General features: G+C 44.4%; 1 protein-coding gene across 2 annotated transcripts; it reads right to left on the reverse strand.

The window, feature by feature from the left end:
• Positions 1-4,131: 4,131 nt before the first annotated feature.
• On the reverse strand, positions 4,132-8,412 carry SNRNP35 (small nuclear ribonucleoprotein U11/U12 subunit 35). 2 transcript variants are annotated; one of them, XM_055551026.1, is made up of 2 exons: positions 7,780-8,412; positions 4,132-4,998 (listed from the first exon to the last, which is right to left on the reverse strand). In XM_055551026.1, the coding sequence occupies exon 2, from the start codon at positions 4,993-4,995 to the stop codon at positions 4,258-4,260; it is 738 nt and encodes a 245-aa protein (XP_055407001.1). In that variant the 5' UTR covers positions 4,996-4,998; positions 7,780-8,412; the 3' UTR covers positions 4,132-4,257. The 2 variants fall into 2 exon arrangements, with proteins under 2 accessions (XP_055407001.1, XP_055407002.1); XM_055551027.1 differs by lacking the exon at positions 7,780-8,412 and adding an exon at positions 6,609-6,749.
• Between the last annotated feature and the right edge of the window lie 2,068 nt (positions 8,413-10,480).

The following is a 10,480-nucleotide window of genomic DNA, read 5'->3' on the forward strand; positions in this document are numbered from 1 at the left end:
TAAGAAATCATCAAGTTGGTTTACAGAATCTATATGAACTCTGTTTACAGATCACTAAGAAAAATAATCAGATAGGATAATGTTGGTTTAGAGTAGTGGTTCTCCAACCTGACTGCCATTAGAACTACTGGAGTTTACTCTCAGAGAGTATAAAAGCCTGCCAATGCAGGAGATGCAGGTTTGATCCCTGGGTCAGGAAGATCCCCTGGAAGAGGAAATGGCAATCTACTCCAGAAGTCTTGCCTGGGAAATCCCATGGACAGAGGACCCCAGCAGGCTACAGTCCAGGGGGTTGCAAAGAGTCAGACACGGCTGAGCAACTCAACAACAAAACTGATCCGCCATCAAACTCCCCCCATCACATTTGACTGCCCTTCCCTGGGGTAACCAGTGTTGGTAGTTTCCTGGGTGTCTTTCCTGAAATAATTCATGAATATACATCAGTTCAGTTCAGTTGCTCAGTTGTGTCCAACTCTTTGCAACCCCATGGACTGCAGCACGCCAGGCCTCCCTGTCCATCACCAACTCCCGGAGTCCACCCAAACCCATGTCCATTGAGTCGGTGATGCCATCCAACTATCTCATCCTCTGTCATCCCCTTCTCCTCCTGCCCTCAATCTTTCCCAGCATCAGGGTCTTTTCCAATGAGTCAGCTCTTCGCATCAGGTGGCCAAAGTATTGGAGTTTCAGCTTCAACATCAGTCCTTCCCGTGAACACCCAGGACCGATCTCCTTTAGGATGGACTGGTTGGATCTCCTTCCTGTCCAAGGGACTCTCAAGAGTCTTCTCCAACACCACAGTTCAAAAGCATCAATTCTTCGGCGCTCAGTTTTCTTTATAGTCCAACTCTCACATCCATACATGACCACTGGAAAAACCATAGCCTTGACTAGGCGGACCTTTGTTGACAAAGTAATGCAGTCATGTAGAAAAACATATATTTCTGTTCTTTTTACATAAATGGCAGCATATGATACACACGTCCTTCTGTACTTTTCATTCCTTAGAATACCCCGGATATAACTCCACAGCAGTATGAGAGACATTGAGTCTCAACCAAGGGTGATTTTGGCCCCGAGATATTTGGCACTCTCTGGAGACATTTTTGGTTGTCACAACTGGGTGGGGTGGGGGTGGGGTGCTGGTGCGGGTGCTGTCATCCATCCTGGGTGGGCCCCAGCGGTATTGCTAAATATCCTACAATCATAGCCCAGCACCCAACACCAAAGAACATTCCAGCCCAAATGTCGACGCCAGTCCTGAGGAACCCTGGTCAACCATGCAGAGTGTAATGTGTTCATGTTTGTCCAGGCCCACGGGTGGACAGATGGCTTCCAGTTGTCCTAAAACAGCACTGTGCACTTTCATACTTGTGCATCGGCCTGCAGAATGAACTAGAAGCAGAACTGCTGGGTCAGAGGGAGTCGGCCTTTGCCATGTCGATGGCTACAGTCCCTGCCAGGGTGGGGCAGAGTGGGGAAAGGGAGGTAGTCCTACTTTTTTTTTTTTTAAGTTACCAGGACTGATACAAGACTAAACCCAAATGTCCAGAGGCAGGGTCTGGGTGTGTATATTTTTTTCCACCCATTCATGTTCTGGTACTCAGGGTTGATAAATGCCAGCTTAGACTAAACACTGCCACTGGAGACTTCCCTGGTGGTCCAGTGCTTAAGGCTCCGTGCTTTCAATGCAGGGGGTCAAAGTTCGATCCCTAGTTGGGGAACTAAGATCCCACATGCTGCGTGGCACAGTCAACAGATAAAAATTAGAACTAAACAAAACACTGCCACTGGATGTGTTACTTCTGAAGCCATCTCACAATTCATGTTCCTGGATGGGGAGCTCTCGTTTACCTAATATGCCTGCTAACTCTAACTCTAGCCCATAACAGATGTTTTAAATGAAATGTGGGTGAAATCAGAAAGGTGTTCCTGCAAGATGGTTGAGATTTGGGAGATTGTAAATTATTGCACTGGAAATCGAGAAACAGTATATTTTTCTAAAATGGTTCTAACAGTTAACAGTAATTTTAAGATATTGTAGGTCCCCAATGTAACAATGAGATTCATACTCCTGATGCCAAAACCTAGTAATGAATGTGTGAATCTTGATACTAAATCAGGCATTTATTCTGCATGAGACATCCTGAATTTTAAGAACTTAACTTTCAAAGATAGTCATGGATAAAACAAAAATGTTAAATGTCAGTTTCTTGAAAACCATAGGAATAGTATGGCACTTATTCAAAGTCCTCAGAAGTTAAGGTCAATATATCCAGCTTTTAAACAAACCAGAGGCCAGATGGTCAAGGGAAAAGGCAAATCAGTCCATCAGAACTAGATACTGACCTTTTGTGGATTTCACTTTCATTTCACTCTCACTTCTCTTGAACTTTCTCTTTTCCAAGGGCTGGAAAGGGCTGGAAGAGTGCCATAGTCCATAGCCTCACAGCCCTGCAACTTTGGTTTTTCATTTTAAATGCCAGTCACCCCACCAAAAAAGGAAAGGGAAAACAAAAGTAGTCAGCACTTGGCTGGAAAATGGAGTTATATTTGTTCAAGAGAAGCTGGCTACTGACCCAGAACACTGCTAGGACTGGCTTTTGGTTCTCTGTCTCTGGACAATCTCCTTGAATTCACTTTTCTATCCTATTTTTAATTTCACTTAACCAAACCCTTGCACTATGGACATAAAGATGGAAAAGATACAACTTTGATCCTGACCAGATTCAGGTTCCTGAGAGTCAGATCAATGCAAATGGTTTCCAGGCATCACCTCTTTTTGCTACACTTTCAAAAAGGTCATTTCCAGTAGATGGGAGAAAAAAATCAAAATAAAGCTCTCTACTACCAAATTAAATGAGTGATGGTTCCTTACACAGGTCTTTCTGTACAGATGATGGCGATTACAAAATTGTTTCTCAAGCTTATCAAATAACAGGTCCTTAATCACTACAGATGGTGATTGCAGCCATGAAATTAAAAGACGCTTACTCCTTGGAAGGAAAATTACGACCAACCTAGACAGTACATTAAAAAGCAGAGACATTACTTTGCCAACAAAGGTCCGTTTAGTCAAGGCTATGGTTTTTCCAGTGGTCATGTATGGACGTGAGAGTTGGACTGTGAAGAAAGCTGAGCGCTTTCTTAAGAATTGATGCTTTTGAACTGTGGTGTTGGAGAAGACTCTTGAGAATCCCCTGGACTGCAAGAAGATCCAACCAATCCATCCTAAAGGAGATCAGTCCTGGGTGCTCATTGGAAGGACTGATGCTGAAGCTGAAACTCCAATACTTTGGCCACCTGATGCGAAGAGTTGACTCATTGGAAAAGACCCTGATGCTGGGAGGGTTTGGGGGCAGGAGGAGAAGGGGATGACAGAGGATGAGATGGCTGGATGGCATCACCAACTTGATGGACACGAGTTTGGGTAAACTCTGGGAGTTGGTGATGGACAGGGAGGCCTGGCGTGCTGCGATTCATGGGGTCACAAAGAGTCGGACACGACTGAGCGACTGAACTGAACTGAAAACTGTAAGATGAAGGGAATGCCCTAGAGATAACTCTGCACTCTCACTGCTGAGGGCCCCCGGGTTCAATCCCTGGTCAGGGAATTAAGATCCCTGCAAGCTGCCCATAAGCCCAAAAACAAAAACAGGGTAGTCCAGTGATTAAGATTCCATGCTGGCAATACAGGGGACCCAGGTTCCCTGGTTGGTAACCAATATTCCATGTACCATGAGGTATGGCAAAAGATTTTTAAAAATAATAAAAACTGAAAAAACCATAAGATGAAGAGGGGCTTCCCTGGTGGCTCAGATGGTAAAGAATCCGCCTGCAACGCAGAAGATCCAAGTCCGATCCCTGGGTTGGGACGATCCCCTGCAGGAGGAAATGGCAACCCACTCCGGTATTCTTGCCTGGAAAATCCCATGGACAGAGAAGCCTGGCAGGCTACAGTCCATGGGGTTACAAACCTCAGTCGGACATGACTGAGCAACTAACACACACACTCGTAAGATGAAGAAGAGAAAATTCATACAATATCAGTGTGTTCAGCTTGAAACTGGGTTCCAGAGTCAAAAGAAAACTCAACCCCATTATCATTGGAAAGGTTTTGTTCTGTTTTCGTTTTCATCAGTACGTTTTATTCAACCACTGGACTTAGACTCTGTACACAAGCAATGCGGTATCCCTGCACTCTTACTGGTCCTGCACTTTCCTTTGGGTTTGGAGAGGAAGAGGGGGAGGGATGGTCTACTTGCTTCTGTCCCTCTTCTCTCTCCCCTTGACCCTGTCATCTCTGAAGTCCCTCTCTCTCTCCCAGTCACCTTCTGGCCATGCCCTGGCTGGTTCTCTCTCTTGCCACCTTTTCTCCCGACCCCTGTCATGGTGGTCCCTCATCCTGGAGTCCCAGTGTCTTTCTCGGGACCGAGACCGCTCCCTCCTCTCCCTCTTCCCCTCTCGGAACTGGTCATTTTTCACAACTGGCAGGTTAATGGGTTTGCGAAAAGGCCGATCCCGCCCCCCAAATCTCAGCTGCCCAGATTCCTTCTTCCCACCCAGACCTCCTCCGAGTCGCCGAGGAATCCACCCTTTGAGAGTCCTCTCCAGCTCATAGTCCACAAATATTTCGTGCTGGTCAATGACCAGGCCGTCAGCATCCCGGTAAGCTTTGAGCAGAGAACGCTCGTCTTTGTATTCGATGAAGGCGTAGCCCTTCGAAAAGCCTGTGACCAAGTCCCTCACTAGCCGAAGCCGCCGGATGTCCCCGTAGCGGGAAAACACTTCCTTTAACTTCTCCTCTTTGGTCTGCAGGTTTAGTCTCGCCACAAACAGGGTGAGGAGGGGGTCCCCTGTGACGCCTTTGTTGGGGGTGTATCGTGCCAGCATCGCCCTCCAGACAGCGCGATCGTGCGGGTCTTCATCAGTGCCATCAATGCTGCCAGCTTTGAGCGGGTCATACTCCTTGGCAATGGGCATCCAATCATTCATGTTCTAAGGAGGGGAACAGCAAGCAAGTTTATGTAGCACCTACTAAGAGCTCTGCCTTCAGTCCTCCAACAACCCCATTAAATGGATACTATTTTAAATCCCTTATTCCAACAGGGAAGGAAGCAAAGGCTGAGGCCTCCCAGTTAGAAAGTAGGGGAGACAGGGTCATAGCCGGGCAGTGGGCCTCCAGGGTGCTCTCACCCACCCCCTCACCCCCGCTCCAGGGAAGAAAACATGCTGAGGTCTGAGGCATACATTTATTATCTAGCTTAGCCATAGTAGGGCATGTATAAACTCTTTTAATGTGGCAATATGGATCAAAATCCAGAATCAAAATCCAGGCTTGCCTTTCAGAAACTTTAAAACAGTCCTAGGAAAACCAGCCTGGGAACTTCTATGGAAAAGGGGGTTTTAAGAAACTCTTTACATGTGGTCCAGTGGTTAGGACTGCCAGGGCAGGGGTTCAATCCCTGGTCAGGGAACTAAGATCCTCCCTGTAAGCAGAGTGGCCAATAATAATTTTTTAAAAAGAAAACAAAAACCTCTGACTACCAAGAATTTCAAACACATACTAACATAAACAATGGCATAACCCTCCATGAATTTCTTACCTGGCTCCAACTATGACCCACACCTGACCCATCTTATTTAATCTGTGCCCCCCACTCACATCTCCCTCCCAGATTATTCTGAACCTAATTCAAGATATTACATCATTCATCTGTAAATATCTCAGTGTGCATTATTACTAAAGGATAAAGACTTTAAAAAAAAAAAAGCCATAAGGGAAAATGGTGCTCTGAATGCAGTAAACAGGTAGCAAAGTCAAAATAACAGTGACCCAGCCTCAGGCTCTTCAGTTCAAAAGGAAGATGGGGTTTCTTCTCAGTTCCCTAGCTGATAATCCATTTATGCTTTAGGGGTTGAGTATTGACTACAATGGTAATTTGAGTCCAGCAAGCACATAGTCATCCATTCATTCTGATACAAGATCTCTCTCTCTCTTTTTTTTTTTTCAAGAGTGTAGGTAAGGTTAAGTCTGACACATGATAAATGACTTATGTGAATCTGCTGGAATAAATCAGATCCTGCTAATAATGTGACCACCTCTGTGAAGCTTTAGAGCCAATGCTGAAATATGTTACTTAAAAATCAGGGCTGTTTTGAATATATCTGGTGATCTTCATTGGCTATCTTTTTTTTTTTTTTTTTGCCTCCTGGCATGCAAGATCTTGGTTTCCCAAGGACAGATTGAAGCTGCACCCCCTGAAAAGGAAGCAGTCTTAAATCACTGGACCACCAGGGAAGTCCCATCGTTGCCTTGTTTCATTGATCTCTGTTCTGGTATTCTCTAAATGGCCCTAAAATTCTTAAAATTCTAATCTTACTTCCTGCCTCCATCACAAGGTTGCAGAGGGGGGAAAAAAAAACACACCATAATAATTATAGTTATCTTGTATAGAACACTTAGGAGGTGTCAGGCACTGTGCTAAGCACTTATCTCCCTTCACCGCTCAACAATAACAGGACACACGTACTTCTATTGCCATTTCAGATGTGGAAAGTGAAATGCAAAAAGGTATCTTTTGTCCCAAATCACAGAAGTAGCTCACCTGTGGAGTTAGGACCAAGGGCTTTTTTGATCCCAGAGCTTGAGCTCTTAACTATTTCCTTAGATGGCTATCGTAAAATATAAAGCTTGAAATAGGGATAGGAAAAAGCAGGCTAGGTCTGGGTGTTGAAGGCTGACCGCGACCCCAATCAAGTGAGAAGGAAACCCGTCCCCATTTCACAGGAAAAGGTTGCAAAGATCCACCAAATGAACCTGACATTATGGTACACAGTCAGAGCTCCTGTTCAAAGCTGTAAGAATTCTTCAAATTAAAATCTGGAGAGAATTACAAAGGTACAAAAGATGAATTTTGTTTTCTCCCTCATCTGCATGCTCCTATCAATACTAAATACCAAGCGAACAGCGGACTTCACGGGTTCTCATTTATCTTTCTCGGTGTGTTTCCTCCGTTGTAACATTACGTTGAGATTTCCTACAAATTTTTAGACTCTCTCTGGCTTTTTCAGTTCTCAGTCATTACTTCATAAACGGGAATGGGGATGAATCGTGCGAGGTGGAGGTGGGTTGGGCAATTAGCCATTAAAAACAGAAGTGTGCAAACTGAAAAAGCTCTGGATTGGGAGTCAGAAAACCCAGGTTTAAGACCTAGTGCCTTCTTGGGCAAAATTTAAATCATTTGTTAAATGCTGCTAAATGCCTCTTCACCGCGTTTTATATGAAGATGAGATAAGGTAGTGTCTTTGAAAACGCTTTATAATTACAAATTATTATGCAAGTAAAATCTATTCTTAAAGAAGCAAATACACAACGAACGCCTCCCCAGGTTGAATCTGCAGAACGAAACTACCCGCGGTTCCCACCAGGTGGGAAACCTTGAAGGCTGGGTCACTGAGCCGTCAGAGCATGCGTGGTGGGGACCTGGACGCTAAGGCGGAAGTTTTGGTGAAAAGGCTTATGTTTCCAGTCACTCCTGCAGCCGCCGGCCCTGGAGAGGCTACCTCCACCAGCCCCTCATTTGGGTGCGCACAGGAGGAAAGACTAACCCAGCTATCGCCCCCGCTGCTCGCAACACAACCCCAAGAGGTTCCCCGCCACCGCCTTGCCCGGTTTCAACATGGCGGCCCACGCTCGAGCCGACACACGATCCAGGCAGATTCCCCTCGTCCTTCTCGGCAAGGTGGGCCCTACTCCACCTGGCCGTTCCCTCTCACCTCAGCAAAGCTCGGTCTTCCTTTCCCACCGAGGCCTGTGCCGAGCTCGTCGCGACGGAAGATTCTTCTTCTTAGACCGACCGGACCTTAACATCTGAAGCAGCAGATTCGTCACCGGCCCTATTTCCGTCTTTCCTTTTATTGTAGGAAATTTAATCACAGTCATTGAGCATCAAAGGCGTATCGTCTCCGAAGAGAGTGAAATTTCCGCTTTTCTAAAATTTTTCATGAAGATTAAAAAATGCTGAATTGAACAACTAACGAAAGTGCAGCTAGTTGACTGGAAGCCGCTGAATTTCCTTACGAGGAGATGTTTCAGCGCAGAGAGTTTTAGTTCTTAAGACCCACTTTGAGAATTCGATTCATGTTACGGTTTTTTCCCCCCTCAGAAAATGCGTGTGCCGGTTCACAAGGAAACGTTGTACATATTTTTTTGCCAGAGTTTTTCTAACAATATTGCAAAGCAGTTATCCTCCAATTAAATAAATTTTAATTTTTAAAAAGAAAGTGAGTTTGGAGACTTTAAGAATCTCTTAGGAGCTGGTTTAAATGCCTTTCCCTGGCTCCCGTAGCGATCTATGAATTGAAGAATCTCTGAAATTTTGCTTTTTTTTTTTTTTGCAAGTTCCCAAACGGTTCTTTTAGGACCCCAGCCTTTACCGTTAAGAAGACTAGATTCAAAACCTGGGCGTGGGAAGGGGAAGGGAGGGCCTTGCAATCAGTAAATCTGTATAGAACCGATAGATGTGTGGTTCAGAGTATAGGTTTTTTGTTTGTTAGGTTAATAATATATTCGGGTAGATTACGACTTGCGGTACAACTTGAAATGTCTTGATACAGTTGAGCTTTTCTTGATGAATGTCTCGTGATTTCTTCAACCACTCATTAATTCTTACAAGTGGGTCATATCTGCCAACAGCTGATCTCATTTTGATTCCAGTCTTATTCTTAAAAGGTAAGCCAATCACCAACAAATAAGGATGTATTACTGTTACTTAATATTTTTTGAATCTTTATTGTGTAGGCGAAGCATAGGCCCTGAACGTCTATAGCTTTCTTTATAGTAGTATATTGAGTTAAAAAAAAAAAATCATCAGGGCAGGCCCCTGGCCGTCCAGTGGTTAAGAGTTCACCTTTCAGTGCAGGGATGCAGTTTCCCTCCCTAGTCAGGGAGCTAAGATCTCACCTGCTTCATGGCCAAAACAAAGCAGAAACAATATTGTAACAATTCCTTGAAGACTTTTTTTTTTTTAGTGGTACAATTTTTTTTTTTTTTTTTAAATGAGCATATTTGGAGAAGGAAATGGCAACACACTCCGGTATTCTTGCTTGGGAAACCCCATGGATAGAGGACCTGGCAGGCTATAGTCCGTGGGTTTGCAAAAAAAGTCAGACATAGCAACTAAACAACAGCAAGCATTCCTTAGGTTCTGAACTTCTGGTGTTATCCAAAACTCAAGAATGGGGTAGATTCAGATAATGTGGGTTTTGTACTCTTGCTATTTGAACTCCCATCCAAACTCAGGAACTGAATACATTAAGATAGTGATATATCAGTTCTATATTTTGAGGAAGGAAAATTAAATTTGGGGTGAAGGACAAGCTGCTAGAAAAAAATGAGCAGTATCTATAGTTTAAAATTTCATATTTAAAAGTGTGTGTTATATACATGCAATGGAATACTGTTAAATAGGAAGGAAATTCTGATAATTGCAACTTTGGATGAACCTGGAAGACATGGTAAGTAAAATAAGCCAGACACAAAAGAACAAATATTTTATGATTCCATTTATATGAGTGACCGTCCCTTAGACTGCAAGGAGATCCAACCACTCCATCCTAAAGGAGATCAGTCCTGGGTGTTCATTGGAAGGACTGATGTTGAAGCTGAAACTCCAATACTTTGGCCACCTGATGCGAAGAGCTGACTAGTTTGAAAAGACCCCGATGCTGGGAAAGATTGAGGGCAGGAGGAGAAGGGGTCGGCAGAGGATGAGATGGTTGAATGACATCACCGACTCAATGGACGTGAGTTTGGGTAAACTCCAGGAGTTGGTGATGGACAGGGAGGCCTGGTGCGCTGTGGTTCATGGGGTCACAAAGAGTCGGACACGACTGAGCGACTGAACTGACTGACTGAGAATAGTCAAGTTCATAGAGACAGAAAGTAGAATGGTCGTTACCAGGGGCTGACGGCTGGAGGAAGGGGAGCTGTTTTATGAATACAGAGGTTCAGTTTGGGCTGATGAAAAAGTTCTGGGAATGGATGGTGATTCTTACAGAACATTGTGAATGTACTTAATGCCATTGCACTGTCCATTCAGAGATAGTTAAAATGGTAAATTTTATGTATGTTTTAACACAATAAAAAGTTTTAAGTATAAGTTTGCACTCCAGTAGCAATTGACACAACCTAGCACCCAGATTGGAGAAGGAAATGGCAACCCACTCCAGTGTTCTTGCCTGGAGAATCCCAGGGATGGGGGAGCCTGGTGGGCTGCTGTCTATGGGGTCACACAGAGTCGGACACTACTGAAGCGACTTAGCAGCAGCAGCAGCAGCACCCAGATCTTGGTTTTTAATGTCTTCCAATAAAAGGAATCAGAGCACCTTGGAAAAATGGCTGGTTCTAGGACTGGGGCAAGAAATACACAAGATGAACTTGGAGGAACTGGTAATACCAGAAAGTAAAGAAGTGCTG

The sequence above is a fragment of the Bubalus kerabau genome, chromosome 16 (assembly GCF_029407905.1).
Source record: "Bubalus kerabau isolate K-KA32 ecotype Philippines breed swamp buffalo chromosome 16, PCC_UOA_SB_1v2, whole genome shotgun sequence".
Lineage (NCBI taxonomy): Eukaryota > Metazoa > Chordata > Mammalia > Artiodactyla > Bovidae > Bubalus > Bubalus kerabau.

Coding starts and splice junctions, on each gene's coding strand:
- SNRNP35 (XM_055551026.1), bottom strand. CDS start 4,995: ATGAATGATTGGATGCCCATTGCCAAGGAGTATGACCCGCTCAAAGCT.